A 22,643-nucleotide genomic window follows, 5' to 3' on the forward strand; every position below is an offset into this window, starting at 1 on the left:
TGTTTTTGTTTACTGGTAATTTTATTACCTAATACATTTTGTAAACCACTTTAAGATTTTACTACAATCAAATGGTATGTAAATCTTGAAAAATAAATAACTAGCTTTGGGAGGTGGGTTTCAAAGAAAGATGGTCTGACACAGAAAACCTGGTCTTCGCGCAAGTTGTGGAAATTGTTGTGTGGCTTTGGGCCAGTCACCATTTCTCTGTCCAACTTGCTCATAGGGTTGTCATCAAGTTAAAACTCTGCTCTGAGCTCCTTGGAAGAAAGAGAATAGAATACCAGTGCCATGAGCGAAAAGGGACACATCTATCCAGCAGGAGAGAAGCACCGCACACTGGTTTATAATAGTTAAACACACAAAGCTGGGTTCACTGAAACCCATTGAAATCAAGGTGGAGTGTGCCTACGGGTTCATAATAAACACTCCAGGTTCATCTGACAAATGGGGAGATTGTGGTGCACCAGTATTTACAGTCTGCAACTGTAACAGTACACGTGCCAAATATTTGGTCTGAGTAACCTCCACCCACCTTGGACTCACAAAAACCCAACAGATCACGTGTTCATGTACAGATGGAGAGGGAGCTATGGGCAGCCATCTCATGTGAGATGGTTCTGACCTTTTCTCAGCAAGAATCCACAAGGACCGGCAGCTGGGGTTTCAGCACCTTGGCTGGCTCCAAGTACACAACTTTCTCCAATGAAAGTTGAGCATTGATTGAGGCCTTATAAGAGCCTCCCTCTAGTTCACTCCTTCCAAAGCTCTCACTGCTCCTTAGCCTAGCCTACCTCACAGGATTGTTGTGGGGATTAAATGTGAAGGGAGCAAACCCTGTACACCACATTGAGTTCTTTGGAGAAAAAGGATATAAATTCAGCCAATTAGTTAGCCTTATCTATCACCTGAGGCCAAGGCCATGACAGGGACTTGATTCCATGATATATGGAGACATTGTGATGTCCCATTACTGAGCAGTGCCAGCCCTACTGGTAGGCAAGCTGAATCAGTCCGTCTTAGGTAGCAAATTCTGGATGCTGTTAGGGGGAAGAACGTTGCCAAATATTTATCTTACTGTTGTCTTTTTACCATCATGCAGGGCAACATTTGTATTTCCTGCCTTAGGCATGAAACAACTGTTTCCAGCTGACTCTGTGACTGAGAGTCACTGAATAGCCAACTTCATCCTCACCACAATGCTAAAGGAGGTTGAATTCAGATTTTCATTTCAGTCCTTTGGGATTCCTGTTTAACACTTCTGTGGATTCTCTGCTATTTAAAAGAGAACAAGCCAACAACATTCTGCTCCCGGGAGGACTGAGCCCAGACATGTAAAAACAGTGACAGAAGAGTTTCATCCATGACAGTGTTTTCCTCCTTCAACTGTGCAGGAAAAATAATAATACACGAAGCTAACCTTGACAACCCAATGCAAAGGAAACAATATTTAACAGTGCATTTAAGCCCTATTGGTTTCCACAACACTTAAACATATCTAGATCCTTCTGGTTTGCAGTCACTGCAAAGTTATATACTGGAAATAAAGGCTATCAGTGACTACTAGGCATGATGACTAGGTTCTTTCTCCACTGTTGGAGGCAGTATGCCTCTGAATGCCAGTTGATGGGATCCAGGGATAGATTTACTATGAAAATGATAAAATTTAAGCTCCAGGGCCACTAATCCCAGAGGGGCTCCAGAAGTGACTTTAATCCACATGGCTTTGAAAATTGGGTCTGGTAGACCCAACTTCATCATTCTATGATGCATCATGCATGTATATAACATTTCTCTAATATTCATCCCCCAAACTATAAGCCATAGGAAATTTTGATTCACTCTATTTACTTTGACATGGGATATAATCCAGTATAGCAACTGTTATCAAAATATGAGATGTTCTAGTATGTGTGTGTGTAATGTGCTGATTGTTGTGGAACAACCCCATTGAAGAAGATAGCAGTGGCTACTCAGATCTCATTGCTGGTTACGAAGGGGCCCCCATAACAGTTCAAGCTTCAAGGCCCCATAAATGTAGGTCTGCTAGTGCTGGGATCAGACCAATGGCCCATCCAGTCCAGCATCCTGTTTTCACAGTGGCCAGCCAGATGCCTGCGGCAAACCTGCAAGCAGGACCCAAGCACAAGAGCACCCTACATCTTGTGGTTTCAAGCAAGCATTACTGCTTCTCAGAGACAGGAGGACAGGAGTTGACAGTCATCTTTCAGGAGTTGCTAGAGGATAGAGCAGGCACCCCCAAACTACGGCTCTCCAGATGTTTTGGCCTACAACTCCCACGATCCCTAGCTAACAGGACCAGTGGTTGGGGAAGATGGGAATTGTAGTCCAAAACATCTGGAGGGCCGAAGTTTGGGGATGCCTGGGATAAAGGATGCCAGTCCCTCAAAGGCGGTCCTGTCCCTCAGTCTCCAGAAGAATTAGCCATGAATTTACATCTCTATCCACCTATTCTCTTTCTGCTCCCTTGCCCAACATCCTCAACCCCTTGGAGCATTTGTCACCTCCCCATCATAAATGGAGAGCTGCTTGGCTCTCAGGTACAATGTGACCCCAGTTCAATAACTAATGGAAGTTAAAACCCAAAGGTATCACTGACAGTGGCTGAATTTGTATCAGTAGCAGTGAGAACAAGAGAAAAACTCACCACCTAAAACTGGAAGGGCCCTCTTCAGGGGCTAACCTGAGATTGTTGTGGTTTCTATGTTCTACTTTTCCATCTGTTTTGTTCTGACATTTGTATGTATTGCACACTTTCTCAATTCTGGCCTACAGACTGTAATAAATCGATTCAGTGTTGCTGCGTTAACTCACCAGCACAGTGTGCTTGTAGGCCCGGTGGATGATGATGTTGTAACTGAAGACCTCCACTTCCACCTGCTTCACCCACAAGGCCAGGGAAGGGTCCCGATCCTCATTCTTGGCAGTGACTGTAAACTCGGGGAATGTTTCCAACCTCTCCGACCTCTGCCGGGAGATGGTGGTGCAGAGGACCAGGGGGCAGCTGCTCTGAAAATCGAAAGCAAACCCATCAAAGGTCAAGTAATGGCCGTAGCCGGAGATGATGCAGGAGGCGTCGGTGCGAGCCTGGCAGTAATAAAGGCCGCTCTCCTCCATGCAGTACTCATCCTCTTTGCAGGGGATGTTCTCACAGTGCACGCTGTTGTCGGACCCGTTGCAGTAGCAGAAATACTGGCAGTCAATGTCCATCCAGAACGACTGGTTGGTGGAGAGCTGGTGGCCTTCAAAGCTGCAGCCGCACTCGGTCCTGGGAATGCAGTGGGTGCCCCGGAGGGCAAAGCCATCGTCACATTGGCAGCCTTCCGTGCAAGTGTCCAGGCAGATGGGGCCCATCCCTAGGCTTTCGCAGGACTCCGAACAGGTCATGCACTCCTCAAAGTGGCTGTTCTCCGGGCAGGTGAGAGCTGGAGCAAAAGAAAAAAAGGGGGGAAGCACAAGTTCAGCTGGCAGCTAGCCACTTTCTCTTGAAGTCCTGCCATGCTGTGCCTCAACATTGTAGCATGCCTCAGGGTGGAAAAGCAATGAAAAACTCAGGAGATAGGAGTTAGTTCCAATCCTGAATTACCTTCTCGGCTTCCACACCTAAGGGCTTACCCGCACTTGTCCTTTGCCCCTCTCTTTCCAGTCATAGGTCCATGCTTAAAAGTTCCTTGTCTGAGCATTTCTGTTTCCGTCCCGGAGCTTTTCCTGTGAAAACCTGCCACTCGGTGCACAATTGGAGCAAACATCAATTCAATGTTTTTTTTTCCCAGATTGCCATTTGTTCCAATTGAACTTTAAAGAGCAGGTTTTTGCAAGGAAAGCTCTGGGGCAAAAATTAAATTAAGATAAATGTTCACACACAGAGCCTGGAAAGAGAAGAGGAAAGGTAAGTTTGGATAAACCCTTAGTCCAGTCCAGGTCTAGACAGGACCATGTGTTTTGCACCCATCTGCAATCAAATTCTGTACTGAGCGTAGGTGTCAATGTCTTTAGAATCCCAAATTGCTGTTTAAATGGGGGGGGGGGGGAAAGCTACATTCCAGTCCTTATGCTTTTGAACAGAAGCCTGGAAATGCATGCAGGCAAGGTTAATTCCCGAAAAACATAAACAAAAAGTCAGCACAGGCTTAAAAATCCAACAAGATGAGGACACTCTGGTCTGCAGCTGTCAAAGATATCAGGGTGAGGTTTAAAATGATTCTGCTTTTCTGGAAGCTTATAATCACAGGCTCCAGACCAGAGCTATTCATCCCTCTCTCCTTTTTTGAGCAGAAGGAGATGGGCTTTCAGGCCAAACTAAGGCCAATCACTCTGGGCTCAGTCCTGCCCAGCCCCTCCTCTATACAGTCCTAGCGATCAGGGTTGAGCAATTGTTTGGTGAAGTGCTTTGTAGTACAAATGCCCTGGATGTGTCGTGTGCATTCCCATTTTCAAACTAAGCAAGAAAGGTGCACGCACAAGCCTCTCTCCATGGCAATGGATGGCGTTCTTTTAGCGTGATTCCTGCATTGCAGGGGGTCCCTTCCAACTCTACAATTCTATGGTTCCATGAACAGTTTCCCCCATGGCTGGGTGGGGTTGGGGGTTATAATCAGGATCATACAATGAAACTGATTCAGGACAGGCAAAAGAAAACCCTTGTTTAAAGCAAGACATACTTAACATTTGGAACTCACTGCCCCATGATGGGGCTGATGGCCACTAGTTTAGAAGGCTTTAAAAGGGAGTTAGTGTTCTCCTCCATTCATTTGCCTATCAGTGGCTATTAGATTAAACAGGGACTGCCATGTTCAGAGCCAGTATGCCTCTTGACTAAGAGGTCTAATTCGCTTCCCTTTTCTTTCTTCCTGCTTTATGTGTTTCAGGTGGAAGAATCCTTGATCCTTTGCACTAGAATTTGATGCTGTAATGTTCAGCAATTTAGAAACACGAGGGAAGTCGGGATAGCCTAGGATGCTCTCAGCTAAATCCTCTGGAGGGAGTTTTATTAGGGAAGAGACAATGCAAAGCCTTGCAATATTACTGCATGATTTTATTCTTATTCAAGCTGCTTTATTAGTTTCTTTGTCAATTATTGTCATTCAGATTGTCATTGTGTTGCATTGCCTTGTTTATTATCCTCTCAGCATTGTGCTACATTACACAGCCTTGGGCTAGATGGAGTATCCTTCCTGTTTACCCTGTTATCCTCCCCCCCCCCCCGGCCGCCTCATATCAATATGCTGTTAAGTTTGTTTCAGTTATAGTCATAAGAACACAGGAAGAGCCTGCTGGGTCAGGCTAATGTCTTATCTAGCCCAACATCCTCTTCTCACAGTGGCCACCCAGGCGCCCGTGGGAAAGCCACCAGCCGGATCCAAGCACAAGAGCCCTCTCCCCTTCTGAGGTTTCCAGCAGCTGGTGTTGAGAAGCATTACTCCTTCCGACCGTGGAGGCAGAGCATGGGATCATGACTAGGAGTCATTGGTAGCCTTTCTCCTCCGTGAATTTGCCCAATCCCCTTTTAAAGTCACCCAAGTTCATGGCCATCACTGCCTCTTCTGCGAGTGCGTTCCATGGTTTAACTATCAGGAACCTGTGGCCCTTCTTACTGGTTCAGCTTTATCCACTTGGGTGCTGAATATCAGGACTGCAGACCCACACATGTTGGGAATGAACTAGATCTGTTGCCTTTAAGCCCTGCTTTAGGGTTTCCTGAAGGCATCTGATCGGCCACCATGAGAAGGAGGGGGCTGGGCTGCGTGGAGACCTGGTCTGATCCAGCCGGGCTCTTTTTATGTAGGTGGTTTCTAGGGGGGGAACCAGGTTTCCGAAACCCTCATTTACATACTATGATTAAAGGGGTCCTTAGTCCTGTCCATTCACTTCAGTGAGTCTACTCTGAGTAGGACTAGCATTGGATAGAACTTTGTGCTTCAGTAAAGGGCCACTCAACGGCCTAGTTTTATACAAAACGCTAACTGGGTTTTTTGTTTTTGTTTAGCCAAAGTGTGGTCTGAGTGTCCAAACCCAGCTCTGGCAACAAACCATGATTCTGGCAACAAATCACAATGCGAATCAGTTCCTGAACTGTGACTTTTAAAAACTCTGGTTTCATGTTCGTAGGATGATTCTTTTCTTTTTTTAAAAAGCATAGTTAAAACAAACCATGGTTTAGCATTATGTATGACTGCAGCCAGTGTATCTCCAACTGCTCCCCTTAAAAGATTCACAGACTTCCGAGTTTGTGTGAAAGCTCATCGCCTGCCAAATCTCCAATGCCAAGTCCTTCCGTTTGCATCAACTTGGCTAAGCCTTCTTGAGCTTCTGCAGTGTGATCTGCCTACATCTGCCTTTAGATTATGATAATAATACCACTGTCAGCAAGAATATCACCATAGCTAAAGAAATCCCCTCCCCCACACAACCGTCTCTCTCATTCAAATGAGCCTCTGTTGTTACAGCTTAAGTCGGGATCCCTACTGCAATTCAAGAACACGGAGCAATAAAACTCCTGATGTCTCCTAGAACACATTCTTTGAAAATTACTTAATTAAGAAAGTGCATCTAGAGGCAAAAAGCAGCTGGGGAGAGAGAGAGAGAGAGAGAGAGAGAGAGAGAGAGAGAGAGAGAGAGAGAGAGAGAGAGAGAACACCCCAGGCACAAAGGTAATGTTTTTGCAACACTGTTTTAATCTACATAGATGAGTGAAATGCATTATGGTGGGTGGGGTGTGTGTGTGTGTATTTTGCAGGTATGTGTGTGGGATACCCGAATCCTGTTATGGGTCCCAGGTTCTCATGTCTGGGAGGTGGGAAGGCAGCCTTCCCTGGGTGGGGTTGCACTCCCCTGAAAGCAGGAGGTTTGCACTGTGGGGGTGCTCCTGGTCTCCACTGTGGCTGGAGGCTCAGGGGGCCTCAGTGGCTAGAAGGGCCTTATTTTTTTTAAGCTCTATCCAGCTGGTTCTCCAGCTACAACCCATTTTTGTTAGAGATCACTATACTACCTTCGAAGTTGGATTATTATGATGTGCTCTACGTGGAGCTATCCTTGAAGACGACTAGGAAATTCCAGTTGGTTCAAAATGCAGCATCCAGATTCCTGGCTGGGGTTCCACCTACATCTCATATAAACCCTGTTTTTAAAGCTGGTTGCCAGTTCATTTCATTTCCGGGCCAACTCAAGGTACTCAACATGGTTGTTTAAAGCCCTAAATGACTCAGGCCCCAAATATCTGAAAAACCACCCTCCTTTTCTACAGACTCACTTGGGTGCTGAAACTGGCAGAGGGAGCCTTCTTGGTACCCTCAGAAGCTCAGGAGGTGGCGGCCCAGGAGAGGGTCTTCTCTGTGGTGGCCCCTAAGCTGCAGAACTCCCTCCCCAGAAAGGTGTGCCTGGCACCTTCATTATACAGCTTCTGGAGAATGCTGCCCCTGGCTTTTGACACTTGAGGTGTATACTTTGAGGACACGCCTTGTTTTTTACTATTGTAAGTTGTTTTAAATTGTTTTTAATATTGTCTTTTAATGTTGCAACCTGCCCTGGGGGCCTTAGGGTGAATGATGGGAAAGAAATATAATGCAATACAATACACTGAGCCCTTGTGGATAAAAGGTACACATTGAATGGCAGGACCCAAAGGACTGCATATAAGTCTTTGAGCACACAAGGCAAGCTCCTTAGATCCCTGTAATGAGCTCTCTGGATCTTAACCTGTATAAAATAAATAATCCACGAGGACTAGTAATTTACTTTTTAAAAAATGGATCTGAGGTTTTAAGGGACTTGTGGAGGTCTGCTCAAAGGGCCACACCTTTGACAAAAAGGCGCACGCACTGACTTACGGCAAAAGTCAAAGCTTCTCCACGGAGCGACATCCACTTCTGCATTCTTGCAGGCGCTGGCATAACGGGCTACTGAGTCACAGAGCTCTGACTGGTTCCCCCCACTCTGACACAAGCGGAAGAGGCAGGTCCGATAGTAAGCGGAGACATTCACCACTGAGTGGCACTCCAGGAAGGAGCTGTTGGTGGGATCGTTGATGATGCCACATTTCGATCGGCTTCGGTAGTCCTTCAGGAGCTCCGAATCATTGTTGCAGGCCTTGAGAAGGTCGCCGCACTCCCCGTTGCAAATCTCATTGAAGGTTGTCCAGCTGTCCAGAAAAACTGCCAGGTTGTCCGTGCACTTCCTGTTAGGGAAGCAGAATTCATCGCTGCTGTTCCCGTTGAAAAAGCCACAGAGGCCCCCGGTGCAGTTGAAATAGATCGTTGAGAGGCGTATCTCCAGCATGCCAGAGTCCATGTACAGGATATGTATCAGCCCTTCGGACTCAACCACGGTCCCGTTTTTGCTGCGGTAGATTTCCAGTTGGCTGGAAGGATGGAAATATGGAAGCTCCATTTCATATCCATTCACCTGCAAAAAGAGTGGGGGGAGGGGAAGAGAACAAATGAATGAATGAAGAGGAAAGTTGATGAGATGAGCCAGTGGTGCCTAGTGTCCATTGGGAACGGGAGGGTGAAAAGCAGGGAGGCCAACAGTAGGTGGCGCCAGAGCCAAGGACAGGCGGAGCTAACAAAGGCTTATCCACATTTCCTCTTATTCTGCTGCTTTCCTCTGGGGAAAACTGCTCTTTAGCACCCATTTGGAGCAAACAGAATTGGGTTTTCTGCTGTGGCTCAGTAGCAGAGAACCCCTTTGCATGCGGAGGAACCCAGGTTCAATCCTTGACATGTCCAGGTAGGGCTGAGAGAGGACTCCTGCCTGAAACCCTGGAGAGCTGCTGCCAGTCAGAGTAGGCGATACTGCACTAGATGAACCAATGGTCTAACTCAGTGTAAGGTATCTTCTTGTGTCCCTATGTTCCATCGACATCCCTACTCCTGTATTTAAGCCTCTCGGCTCTGTGAAACTGATTCCTGGCCTTTCCCTCCCTTTATTCTCTTCAAAACTGTTGAAAAGTGCATTGGAAAGTCCTTGGGCAAGGAAGAACAGGGCTGGCTACGTCTGCCCAAGCTATTCTCTTCTTCTAAGGGGCTCTGGGGTTCAGAAGTAGGTTTGGGATGTGGGTAGCTGAATGACAATGCTAGCCAATTGACCACCGGCTTTGCTGAGTGGTAGACTACCTTTGAACATGGAGGTTTCTTATAGCCATCATGGCTAGTAGCTATATGGACTGCCCTTGAAATGGCCTAGTCCCAAAGATGAGGGATTGGTGCAGTAATACGGTGATCTGTAAGGACTCTTTGACGCAAAGAAATCACAAGAAGTTCTTCAAATGATCCGTCCAACTCTCTAATTGATGGGTAGGCAAACTAAGGCCCGGGGGCTGGATCCGGCCCGATCACCTTCTAAATCCACCCTGTGGACGATCCAGGAATCAGCATGTTTTTACATGAGTAGAATGTGTCCTTTTACTTAAAATGCATTCCTGGGTTATTTGTGGGACATAGGAATTCATTCATTTCCCCCCAAAAATAATAGTCCGGCCCCCCACAAGGTCTGAGGGACAGTGGGCCGGCCCCCGGCTGAAAAAGTTTGCTGACCCCTGCATCTAATTTTTGGGAAGTGATTTGCTCCTGTGGTTGTTGCAGAGCAAACCATTCTAGGCACTCGCACCCCTGATATTTTAAAACAAACAAATCTGAGGTGATCACAGTATGCAGGTCAGAGACGCTTGATCTGACAGAGGTGTGTTTGAGACACATTGATCTGCAGATGCAGACATCCAGTGTGTAAACATGCATTTGTTGGAATGAATAGGAGGTGGTGGGTGGTGGAATGAAGCAGGGATGGAGTCTGACTACTAAACACAGGTTTGCAAAATCAGTTTTTACAGCAAAATGTCATCACAAAATGTCACCATCTGATTGACGAAAAGGTGAATTTGTTTTTTATAATGTCTCTCCTCTGCTTCCTATCACACATTAGCAGTGCTCATACATGCAAGCAAATCGTATGAGACAGGTTCGAAGGTGCTGTTTGTGCTGAAAACTGTTTTAAATAAATTGTCCAGCGCGAACGCTAAAGCACACATCCTTCCACCAGGTGGCAGTGTTGCCTGTGTGCATGAGCCTAGGATGTGGAGAGGAGTTTCCCAGTGTTCAAGCCAGTGGAGCAGAGGCACTGCTGACTGGGACAGGCAGGTAAATCCATCTTGCTCCTATCTCAGTCCACAAGGTCTACCAGGTTTCTGCAGGGCTTTGGAAGCCTGCAAAATTTAGGGACGACGTTGAAACTAAAACTCATAATATCTCTATGGTGTAACCACAACTTGGGATATTGTATATACAGTTCTCGTCAGCTCACCTCAAAAAGGATTGTACAGCTGGAAAAAGTTTAGAAAAGGGCAGTCAGAATGGTCAAGGGGATACAGGAACTCCCCTAGGAGGAAAAGTTACAAGGTTTTGGGCTTTTTAGTTTGGAAAAAAGGTGAGTCTAGGGCAGGGACATGATAGAGGTGAATAGGATTGTGTGGAGAAATGTTTGTCTCTGTTTCTTAGGCTACTAAAACCTGGGAACATCCAGTGATGTTGAGTGTTAGAAGGTTCAGAACTTATGGCACATGGTTAAACTATGAAATTTGCTCCCGCAGGAGGCAGTTATGCCTACAAACTTGGATAAGTTCCACCCCTTCTCCTGTAGTTTCCATTAACTGGTATTCAGAAACATTGCTGCTTTCAACTGTGGAGGCAGAGCAGAGCCATTGTGACTAGTAGCCACTGACAGCCTTTATCCTTCATGAATTTGTCCTATAATCTTTCAAAGCCATCCAGGTTGGTGGCCGCTGCTGCTGCTTCATGTGGAAGTGAATTCCATAGTTAGGGGGCTCCCCACTCTCTTCCTACAGTCCTGACTGAAGTTGCCTAAACTATATCTATCTATCTATCTATCTATCTATCTATCTATCTATCTATCTATCTATCTATCTATCTGATTTGACATTCAAACATAGAATACAATAATTAAATATTGAATTATCTGAATTCTCCCTCCTCCCCTCCATGAAGCCCACTAACAACATTTTCTTCTGCATCTCATACCATTTTCTATTCATCTATATACAGTGGTACCTCGGGTTGCGTACTCAATCCGTTTCGGGGGGCCATTCGCACCCTGAAAAGTATGCAGCCCGAGCGGTGACTGTAACTCAAATGTTAACCATCGTCAAAGTTGCCTAAACTTTCTGCTATTTATATATTTATAAAACTGCATGTAAATTTCGCTCATGCAGATAACATCATCTCCTTCCGTCCCTCCCTCCTTCTCTATATATCTGTCTTTTTAAGAGACACACAATTCTTTTAACTGTGAGCAGCACAGCGTCAAGCTGAGGTTGTTTGATCGCTCATGTAAACTCATTTTGTGTCTTCCGTCATTAGTGTTAACACTGCCTGATAAAATGCGTATCTGGGGGAGAATGTCAGTGGCGGGTGTAGCTAATGAGACACTCTGCATTTCCTATCACAGTTGATCCTTTGTCTTGGCAGGATTAAGAAAAGAACCAACCCTTGTATTCATCAGGCAGCCAGGACAGGGGGGCAGATGACACACGTTCAGTATGAACGCACTTGTTATTATTGCTAAGCATTGTTTTGCTGGCTTAGAAGACCTGCATTTTAACCACTGGCTCAGCATCTGAGTGGATATTAGCAAACAATCACATATTTGCAGTACACAATGAATGTTACATTCAGTTCCACCAGAACTCTTTGCTCTGCTATGTCAGGCTGTGGATCTGTCCAGGCCAAGAGTGGGGAAACTTTTTGGCTCCGTGGGCCCAATCCTTATCAGGGTCAGCCTTGCAGGCCACATTTGATAAGTGGGCAAAGCTGCCTACCTGTCAAAATCCATTGTGCTTACTCTAAGGCTTAAAAGTGAACAAGGAAGAGACCAGCAAAGTTTTTCCCCCCACATCTCCCCATGCTTCCCCTTTAAGTCACCAAGATCAGGGACTTAAAGATGGGAGGCGGGGAAACCCCCAGACTTATTTAGGGGGCACACAAGTGGAGGACAGTGGGACTCAGAGTAGGACCCTGGGAGATCAGGGTTCAAATCCCCACTCAGCTCTGAAGTTCACCGGATGACCTTTCACCAACAGAATTTACTGAGCATGCTGTTTGACACAAGCCAGTACCTTGATTTCAGAGTTGTCTATGCCTCCAATCTTGACTTCCTGGCTGGCAATATGGATGATGAGGCTCCGAAGCCAGTCAGGACTTGATTCCGGTTTCTTTTTGCTGATGTCCACTTCCAGAAAGCTGGGTCTGTCTGGGCAGGTTTTGAGCAGCGTGTAGGAATTGTCTGGGGGGTAAGCGAATGTAACGCCGTCAAAGGTGTGCAGTACCTGATCCTGGGAGACCAGACACAATGTCTCCCTCTTGGGGTAGCAGCCCTGGTAGCCGTTTTCCACGGCACAAACCTCTCCTTCTTGGCAGGAGGAGTTGAAGCAGGTGACCTCCCCTCCGTCCTCGCACCAACACTGCACCGTGCAGTCCACTGAGGCCCAGAACGACTCTCCGATGGCGTGGTACTGGCCGTCCACATCGCAGCCGCACTGGTGGACTGGGACGCACAGGTCTGTGCTGAGGACGTAGCCCTCGTTGCAGTCACAGCCCTCGGTGCAAGGGGAGGTGCAGGTCAAGGGGGCAGTGAGGTCTGAGCAGGTGGCCGGGCAGCTGCTGGTACACACAGAGTAGTGGCTGGACTCTGGACACTGCACCGCAGCAGCTGGAAGAAGCAGACAAGGGGCATTTATTGATTTAGCCAGTTCATTTATTGCATTCATAGCCCACCTTTTTCTCCAAGGAGCATACATGGTTCCTCTTCTTTCACACAACGATCCTGCAAGGTAGGTTAGGTGGAGAGTGAGTGACTGGCCTGGTGAGCTTCATGGCTGAGTGGGGATTGGAACCCTGGTTTCCCAGGTCGTAGCCCAACACTCTAACCACTACACCACACAGGCTGTCATTCAGCTTAAGAACATAACAAGAGCCCTGCTGGATCAGGGGCCAATGACCCATCTAGTCCAGTATCCTGTTCTCACAGTGGCCAACCAAATGCAAAGCCCACAAGCAGAACCTGAGCACACCACTACTATCCCCACTTGTGAGTCCCAGCGACTGGCATTCAGAGGCTCACTGCCTCTGACAGTGGAGATGGAACATAACCTTTATGGCCGGTAGCCATTCCTAGCTTTATCCCTCCACGATAGCTTCTGCAGTTGTGCTGTCTGGGGCTGATGGGAGCTGTAGTCCAAAACAGATGGTCTCATCCCTTACTTACGCAACCGATCATTGCATCCGGTTAGGAGTCTCGTTCTGCATTATGTCAAAACTGGGCCTACAGTGTGGCAGCCTTTGGAACTCCTTGCCACACAAGTACTCCTCTGTTGCCTTTCTGGTGCCTGGTGAAGGAGTACCCTGTTCAGCAAGTCTTCCAAGTAGAGAACTATATTCCCAGTTTGTACCTGCATGGGATTTGAAATCATTTGCTGCTGCTGCTGTTGTCTTGAACTGTGTTTACATATTTAATTGTGTTTTAATTAGTGCTATTTTTCTAGAAAAAAAGGTGCCGGAACGCACCGTGAATGCCTCCCTTGTTCTCTTAGAAGGGCAAAGAGAGTGCTGGAACTGAGTTCCAGTGAGCTCTGGCTGAAAAAAAAGCCATGTGTTTTATCATTGTTTCTAACTGTTTTTTAAAATGTGAAAGCTGTGTTATTTGTGCAGGGGGTTGGACTGGATGACCTTTGGAGTCCCTTCCAACTCTGCAATTCTATGGTTCTATGATTATACTGTGCCTACTGATTATATTGTCGATCACTTTGGAATGGCTCATGGGAAGCGATTCATAAATGACATTAATCACCATCACATCTGGAAGGCATCTGCTTTAGTAGGGCTCTCTTAAACCAGCAGATGGTTATACCTGAGACATGTATCAGTGCTAGTCCAACTCAGAGTAGACCCTGCCTGAAACCCTGGAGAGCTGCTGCCAGTCAGTGCATGCAATATTTAGCTAGATGCATCAATGGTCTGACTCAGTATAAGGCAGCTTCCTATGTTCGCAGTTCCTTTTCCTTTTCTGAGTTGGGCAGGTGCAAATCAAGATGAAGTCGGCTGAATGATGCAGGTGACAAATGAGAGAGAGAGAGAGAGAGAGAGAGAGAGAGAGAGAGAGAGAGGCAAGCTAGTAAGGATGCCCCCAATTTATCCAAGCCCCAAATGTCAGCTGTAAATCCTGCCACGTCTCTCACTCAAATTCAACGGGGGCACTTAAATTCCTTCCACCGACCCAGCATTGAATTCCATCCAGGGAGCAAAGAGCAAACTAGAGTGGTTTCGCTTCTGCTTGTCCTTTGCCCGCTGCTCCTTAGTTACTTCAAGTGTCCCTTTGTCTTTCCTTGGATTGTAAGCAGCGAGAGGGCTGAATCAGCTTTCATGGCAACAATGCTGACTTGAATCCCAGCCCCTCTTGGCTCTTCTGTGTTCAGCTCATTCAGTATTTGGTTGGAGAGGTTCTTTCTTTCTTTCCTCCCAGTGCTCCCACAGACGTTTCTTGAAGGCTGCTGAAACCACAGCTCTACTCAGAAAGGGAATCAGCGAAAGTTAACCTTACAGTCCTCACCCTCAAGCCTGGGTACAAGCAACTGCTCCGCGGCACAGCCACTTGCTCTGTCCTCGCCTCTCCTTTTCCTGTGTACGTGGTTAAGAGCCTTGTTCAGCAAAGGATTGTTACGATGTGTGCTGCTTGGAAGGGTGAATAACGAAGCAATATGGAAATGTCTTAAGTGAAGAAATCAAAATGTGCATCAAGGGCACTAGATCAGTTCGGCGTTAACCAGCATGCTGGAGAATGCCGGGAGCTCCAACTCTCTTGCCAACCTGTTAGCTTTTCTCCAAAGACACAGCAGTGCTGATTGGGGACAAAGAAGTGTAGAGTGAAATCTGTGGAACTCACTCCCACAGGAGGCAGTGATGGCCACGAGCTTTGTGGGCTGTACAAAAGGATTAGATAAATTCATGGAGGAGATGACTAGCAATAGCTATCTATCTGCCTTCGCTGTCGGAGGCTTTCTGCCTTTGAATTAACTTGGGGTCGTAGGTGGGCAGAGTGCTGTTTCACTCATGTCCCCCTTGCAGGCTACCCACAAGCATCTGGCCAGTCTAGGGTTCCGCAAACCTGGGTCTCCAGCTGTTTTGGGACTACAACTCCCATCATTCCTAGCTAGCAGGACCAGTGGTCAGGGATGATGGGAATCGTAGTCCAAAAACAGCTGGAGACCCAAGTTTGGGAAACCCTGGGTTGGTCACCTTGAGAACAAAAAGGTAGAATAAATGGGTCATTGGCCCGATCTAGCATGGCTTGTCCAATGTTCTTATGTTATTAAATGTGGGTTTGTACCCAATGTACTCATCAATGTTAATGGACATGACTAGCTTAGGTCCATTAATTTCAGTGGGTCTGTGATGAGTAGGACTTAGTTGGAGACAATCCTTGTTTTGCAACAGTGGCCCCGCTTCTTCATCTTTTTACAAATAAATAAATAAATAAATAAATAAATAAATCACAAATTGATGAGGAGATGTGGAGAACAAAGCTGAAGATTGGGAGAACGAGAAACTGAGAGAAATGGAAATCAACAAATCTACCCATTCCTTGGGGAGTTGTAGTCCAAGAACAGCCCCTGTTCCCATCTTGTTTGCTCCTGGAAGTTTGCATCTTTCTGAAGCTCCATTGTATGTCCACTTACCGCATCCTGTCTGTGCTCTCCACTCTCCGATGGGGATCCCAAGGGCTTGGCAAACCAAGGCATAAGCCTGAATCGCTTGGCAGAGCCCTCCGGTGCCGTTATCTCGGATGCTACACAGGTCGTAAACACAGCTGTGGACAAAAGCTGTAGGGTCAACGATGGCGCCACATTCCCAGAGAGGGCCTCCAGTTTTGTTGATAAAGCCACAGTGCTCAGGGCCAAAGTAGAGGGACTCGGTCGCTGCATCGCAAAGGCTGCAGTTGTCTAAGCAGCCTGGGGAGCACTTCCATTCGGGGTGATAGACACGCCAGCTTTCCCCCAGATCCAGCACCGATGTGGCCATTTTCCCATCTGAGCGCAGCACATCGTCCTCGGGGTTCTTGTTGTAGTTCCCACAGAGACCACATGTGGCATTGATGTAGGAGCCTGGGACAGAAATAGCAGCATAATGGTCTCCATCGTAGGTCACTAAGAGTCCAAAGTCAGTTTCTACTGCTGTCGACAAACCACTCTGGTAGATTTTTATGGCCCCCAGTTCCAGGAAAACGGGTAGAGACATAACCAAGTCGTCTATCTGCAGGATGGGTACAAAATACAGAACATTGTTTTCTTTTATTAGAAATATATTTATAAATAGAGAGGAGGGGACATAGGGAGAGGGAGCGGGGGGAAGAGGAGGGTCCAAAAACTATTTATTTACTATTTTATAACAAACCTTCTGCTAACCTGACCAGTATTATTGAATAATAATGGCTTGCATTCAATGCAGTGCTAAATAACCATCCATCCAGCACAAAGATTTCTGCTTGTGCAACAGGATATCCCCCCCCCCTCCCATTGCACCCACCCACCCCCTTCTCAAATCCACTCTGAAATTGACGTATTCACTAATCCCTAATTTTAAATGACTCAAGGGCCCTTAATTGAAGTTTCTCCCCATAATGAAAAAATTGACTCACCATAATTTTCCCAAAGCTGCCTTTGGGGATGATTATCTTGTGCGAATAAACCTCGACAGAGATGTCCTTTAGCCAGGAAACAGAAGAGCCACCTCGATTCTCGTTCTTGGCTTCCACGCTAAAGAAAGGGAGGCTGGATCCTGGCCAACATTGCCTGGCTAGGAGGTAGGAGCAAGAACCCTGGAAATGGAAGAGGAAGCCATCGAAAGTGTGGTAGTGAGGGTCCCCGAAGACCACGCAAGTGCTGCTTTCCACTGGCACACACTGGTAGAACTTATCCTTTGGCTCACAGAGTTCGTAGGGGCCGCAAGACACCTCCTGGCAAAACATCTCATTGTTGAAATCCAGGCAACGGCATTTGATGGAGCAGTTTGCGCTTTCCCAGAATATCTCTCCTTGACGGAGAAACTGGCCTAAAAGAATAAGAACAGCAATAAGAATCAGCCCATTTTGTAGCAAAGATCTGGATGCAATGTTTAACTCCGAGTAAATCAACTTAAAGTCTTAGTCATGTTCATTGGGTAGTATTCAATTTAGCTTTACTCAGAGTAGAAACACTGAAATCAATGGATCTTAGGCATTTTCATGCATTTCAATGGGTTTGCTCTGAGTAAGACTAGCATCGGGTAGAACCCAAAATCCCCCAACAGCTGCTTTTCCCAATTATGGATGATAAATTTGGTCACTGAGATGGCAATGACAACAGTGAAGTATCAACCCATGTTGCCACCTGAGGCCTTCTCAATGGCCTTTATTGTCTGCCTTGACCTTGATGATGCAGATGTTCTCAGTCAAGGTTCCTCAGCTTTGAGATGTTCTTTTAACAGATGTTGGAACAGGTACCCTTTGCTGAATTTTCAGAGAAGTTGAAAATCCACCCCTTTAGCCAGGGCTTGGGGCTGAAAACAGCCTCCTTTGCCTCCCACTCTGGACACAGCTAGCCAGCAGGACTATGGTGTGGGAGCTGCTCTAACACAGATTCTCAACCCATTCTATCTACACATGATGGGATTGTTCTACCCAATCACTTTCAGAAACTTCTATTGAATGAAATAACTTCATGGTTCCCTTTTAGCTTGGGTAGAGGCATTCAAAATTAAGTTTTGGACTACAGCTCCCATCAATCCTAGCCAGCATGACCGACTAGAACTCATTGGGCATCCAATGAAGTTGAACCCTGGAAAATTCAGGACCGATAAGAGAAGAGACTTATTCACGCATTGCATGTTTAAACTATGGAACTCCCTCCCACAGAAGGAAGTGATGACCACCAGCTCAGATGGCTTTAAAAGAGGATTGGACAAATTCATGGAGGAGAAGATTATCAATGGCCACTAGCCATGATTGTTGTGCTCTGCCTCCATGGTCAGAGGCAGTGACACTTCTGCGGGGAGGGGAGAGTGCTTGGGACCTGCTTGCAGGCTTTCCACAGGCACCTGGTTGGCCACTGTGAGAACAGGATGCTGGACTAGATGGGCCATTGGAATGATCCAGCAAGCTGTTCTCGTATTAAATTCCTATGATGGGAGCTGTACACTAACCACATCCGGAAGGCACCACACTAACTACCACTGGGTTGGGATTGCTTACATCAGGGCTTCCCAAGCTTGGGTCTCCAGCTGTTTTTGGACTACAGCACCCATCATCCCTAGCTATCAGGACTAGTGGCCAGGGATGATGGGAACTGTAGTCCAAAAACAGCTGGAGACACAAGTTTGGGAAACCCTGGTCTATACTAACAGTCAGTTTCAAACAGCAGAGGAGAATAAGAAGAGATCTGCTGGACCAGGTCAATAGCCCATTGAGTCCAGCATTCTGTTCTCATGTTGTCCAAGGAGATGGCAATCTGTTACCATGATATATAACCTTAGCACTAGAATGTGACATTTTAAGGAGTGTGTCTGCACCAGCATGTCTCATTCCCAATATATTTTCTACTGTCCTCCACTCCCCAGCCTTTGTGCATACGTACTTCCTTCTTTCAGAGCAGTAGCTCAGCATTTTAAACACACACACACACACACACACACACACACACACACACTTCAAATGATAGCAATCCTGAATTACGGCAGCTGCTTGAATTCAGTAGGTGTCACTTCTACGTTCACAGCACGAGAAGACGAAAACTCAACATGTTCAAATCGCAGTGCATTGACCACAATTAAGCTCCGGCAAAGTCTTCTGGCACCAACAAATTACTACATCCGTGCAGCGTGAATTACATCTCAAATACGCCGCCACTGCTGTAACTGAATTCTAGTAACAATTGGGTGAGTTATGTTTGCAACTCAAGGGGCATTAATTTGCAATTGCTTAGTTAGGCTCATTTTCCTCCAGTATGAATTAGCAGTAATTAAACATCAAGTAGCATAATTTTGAAGCAACAATACTTCATGATAGACATGCCATTACAGAAAATAAACCACGGCGTGTGTGTGTTTATCTATAATACAAAATTTTGAATTCCTTACATCAGGGGTGGGGGATGATTTTCAGCCTGAAGGCCACATTTCCTTCCAGGCAAACTTCTGGGGGAGACATGCTAGTGCTGGGTGGAGCAATGAAGTTTAATTTTACCTTTGCACAGTAGGCCAGTTTCCACACATACCCACACACATCTCTGTCAGCCATCCAAACAAGTAAGAAATATTATCAGAGTTCAATGACGCGTTGCTGCCCTGGGTTCCTCCGGGAGGAAGGCTGGGATGTAAACCAAATGAAATGAAATCAAGGCCCAAGGAGGAGGCACAACAGGACTAGTGAGGGGTGTGGTCTGGGGATTCTAGATTCTGCAGGTTACTTGATTCGGGTTGCAAAACCCTCCCCTTGTTTAGGTTATCCAAGCCTTTTCCTCCTGGCACATGCCGCAGGTGAATGAAGAAGGGAGTGGCAATTGTAATTTTGGCAAATGCCACCCCCCGCTGAACGTCATTGAGCAGGTGTGGATACACTCTCTTCCCACTGCTGTGGTCCCCACACCTGTTTTCACATGGACACACTGTGGGGTAATGCAGAATCAATTTTCAGAATGAAACCAGCTTTTCAGGGGCAAAGAAATATGGAATAGTTCTAGGTTGTATATGGTCTGCATTAGCTAAAACCAGTTCTCAGTCTCCATAAAGTCTAGAATAAAGTTTGTCTGCAGCTGAAGTTTCCTTGTCATTTCCACCATATTGAGCTTGGGTCATTGCCTGGGCACCATCCAGACTCTGGTACATGGCTCACTAGCTTTGCTTTAGGTATCTCTGCCTACCAACCTGCCTGTTCCTCCTTTATCTCCCTCCCTCCATGCTTCCATGCCTGCCAGTTTCCCCATCTGTTGGCTTGCCTTCATCCTCATTCCAACCCACTCCTGCCCCTGAGCTTTGGACAGGCTTCCCAACTCAACTTCTGGCTTGCAGTCGCCTCTGCCTCCAGGCTGACCCTCCTGTCTGTGGGTCAGCCCTGGGGCTCCCCAATCCAACATGGCCAGATGGACCGATGCATGTTCTGATCCCAGCAGTGTGCGGACAGGTGGCAGAGAAAGAATATTCTCAGACCTGTGGCAGAGAAAGGATATATGCTCTTTTAAATTCCTAAACCGCAAATGCTATAATCTCCCTGCACTCAAGTCCCTATGGGGTGGCAGAGATAGTTTTGGTCCTGTTTATACTGATGCTCACACACACACATTATGCAGGGAGGCCTGTTAACGCATCTGAGATCCATAATTCAGGAGCCGGGGAAATGTTTGATCAGCCGTAGCATCTTTTTAAGGCGATGGCATTTCCAACGGAGTGTGCAGGAGGGGCTCGCTTGTTATCAGCTAGCGTGTTGTGTTTGTAAAGATAAGGTTAATAGGATCCCTATCAGTGCTGGTATTTTAAAAATCTAGCACAAGAGGACCATAACTTAATAGAAAAGCAGTAATGAAGTGGTGGCGGCCTTGTGGTGTGGTTCTTGTTGTTTTGTTTTGTCTGTTAGTTGCAAATTACGTGAGCACAATCCGCACATTTTCTCTGTTATCTGCAAATGGTGAGAAAGCCTCAGTGTCTCAGGACATGCTGGGGCAGATAAAGAACGGATGGGGAACAGTGCTGATTGGTGTCTGTTGGGACTGGTAGGGCACAAGGTCAGGAGACCACCTGTAGGTGGAGCCAGAGTCAATATCAGGAAGAGCCAACTGATTCTAGTTTTGTCCCCATCCTCCTTCTTCCTGCTGGGTTCTACAGGGCAACACTGAGATTGAGGAGAAGGAAGATGACAGGCTGGGATTGTCCCAGGAGGGTGGGAGCTGGCTGAGACCAAGTGGAAGATTGCCTAAATTGCCCACTCGCCCAAATTGACCAGCCTCCACTGATGAGGAAACTGTGACCCTTCATTTTTCATAGGCAGCATGCCCAAAGGTCATGAGATGTTGGGGAGTGGTAACCCAACAACATCTAAACATCTAAAACATCTCAAAAAAATCTTATAGACTGCTTCAAATCACATAGCCAACGTACATGTTAAAAGCAAAACAAAACACAGAAACACAAGCTCATAAAACCCATCCAATGAACTCTTAAACAATGCAACAATCCATAGAAACTAATATAAAAACTGATGCATCTGATGTTCTGTGGATGCCTCTGTTGATATTCGTGGCTCATCTGTGGCCCTCTAGCGGATGTTAGACTCCAACTCCCATTGGCTCCAGCCAGCTTGCCCAACGCTCAAGGGATGCTCAGACAGTAGAACATGAGACTCTTATTCTCAGGGTCGTGGGTTTGAGCCATACGTTGGGCAAAAAAGATCCCTGTATTGCAGGGGGTTGGACTAGATGATCTTTGTGGTCCCTTCCAACACTACAGTTATAGGATTCTATGATGTGAGCCCAGCCATACAGTGGTGCCTCACTTAACGAATGCCCTGCTTAACGAAATTTTCGCTTAACGAAAGGTTTTTTCTAGCGGAGGTTGCCTCGCTAGACGAATTCGTTTTCGTCTAGCGAATTGCGGTTTCCCATAGGAATGCATTGAAATTCAATTAATGCGTTCCTATGGGCAAAAAATAAATAAATCAATGCATTCCTATGGGATTCGCTAGACGAATTTTTTCGTTATAAGAAAAGACCCGTGGAACGAATTAAATTCGTCTATCGAGGCACCACTGTATCTGGAAGGCCACAGGATCTCCACCACTGCTATAAACGGAAGTGCCGTGGGATTCCTTGCTGCTTTCACTTCAACAGACTGACCTGGCTAGCGTTTCCCATTAATTGCTACTACCAGAGATAAGAAAGGAAGTGAGAGAACTATGCAACCTACTAGCATTAAAGGAGATCAATTTTTTTAATGTGGGAGGCTCTTAGCGGTCTCCACTGCATTTGTCCTTTATTATCAGACAGGTTAAGATAATGACTGTAAGGTACTCTGCGCTAATTAACACCAACATTACCAGCGAGGATGAATATTCACAAATTATGACAATACACTACCACACTCTCATAGCTTATTGCTTCCCCCCCCCCCCCCGCCATCCCCTCAAACTACAGTTCCTGTAATTCCTTCAGGAGAGTCACCGCAGGGATGCAAGAAATTCCTCCAAGCAATTTCACAGAACCTTTCAGCTCCCCTTTTAATTCCTACTGCCTGAGTAGGAAATTACCTTAAGTTTCTCAGTTTAGGATGAAATATGATGACAACCCCAGTTAAACGGGCTTAAAAGCAGAGATATGTTTGTAGCACAGGTGTGGCCTGCCCTCTTATTTGTATATTTGGAGTTGTTTTAACCTAGGTTTTTAATGTGTTCTGTGTCCTTTTTTTTTGGTAAGTTGCTTTGATTTTCATTCTTTGACCCCCCCAAAAGAATAAATATAATAAACAAATATTTAATGTGCATTAGAAGTTTTGAAAGCATATGTCAAACACTGCCGGGCTGCAGAGGCTGCCTGCCAGAGCAGG

The 22,643-nt window shown here is 46.3% G+C and overlaps 1 protein-coding gene across 1 annotated transcript in view; it reads right to left on the reverse strand.

Annotated features, from left to right (window-relative positions):
• The window catches only part of TECTA (tectorin alpha), a 70,860-nt gene that overhangs the window by 28,280 nt on the left and 19,937 nt on the right, over positions 1 to 22,643 (reverse strand). The window contains exons 5-9 of the mRNA XM_060268588.1: positions 16,717 to 17,129; positions 15,758 to 16,331; positions 12,143 to 12,735; positions 7,848 to 8,421; positions 2,836 to 3,446 (exon numbers count right to left, since the gene is read on the reverse strand). Of these exons, the coding sequence (XP_060124571.1) occupies positions 2,836 to 3,446; positions 7,848 to 8,421; positions 12,143 to 12,735; positions 15,758 to 16,331; positions 16,717 to 17,129 (2,765 nt within the window). The remainder of the gene's footprint in view (positions 1 to 2,835; positions 3,447 to 7,847; positions 8,422 to 12,142; positions 12,736 to 15,757; positions 16,332 to 16,716; positions 17,130 to 22,643) is intronic.

This window comes from Zootoca vivipara, chromosome 15 (assembly GCF_963506605.1).
Source record: "Zootoca vivipara chromosome 15, rZooViv1.1, whole genome shotgun sequence".
NCBI lineage: Eukaryota > Metazoa > Chordata > Lepidosauria > Squamata > Lacertidae > Zootoca > Zootoca vivipara.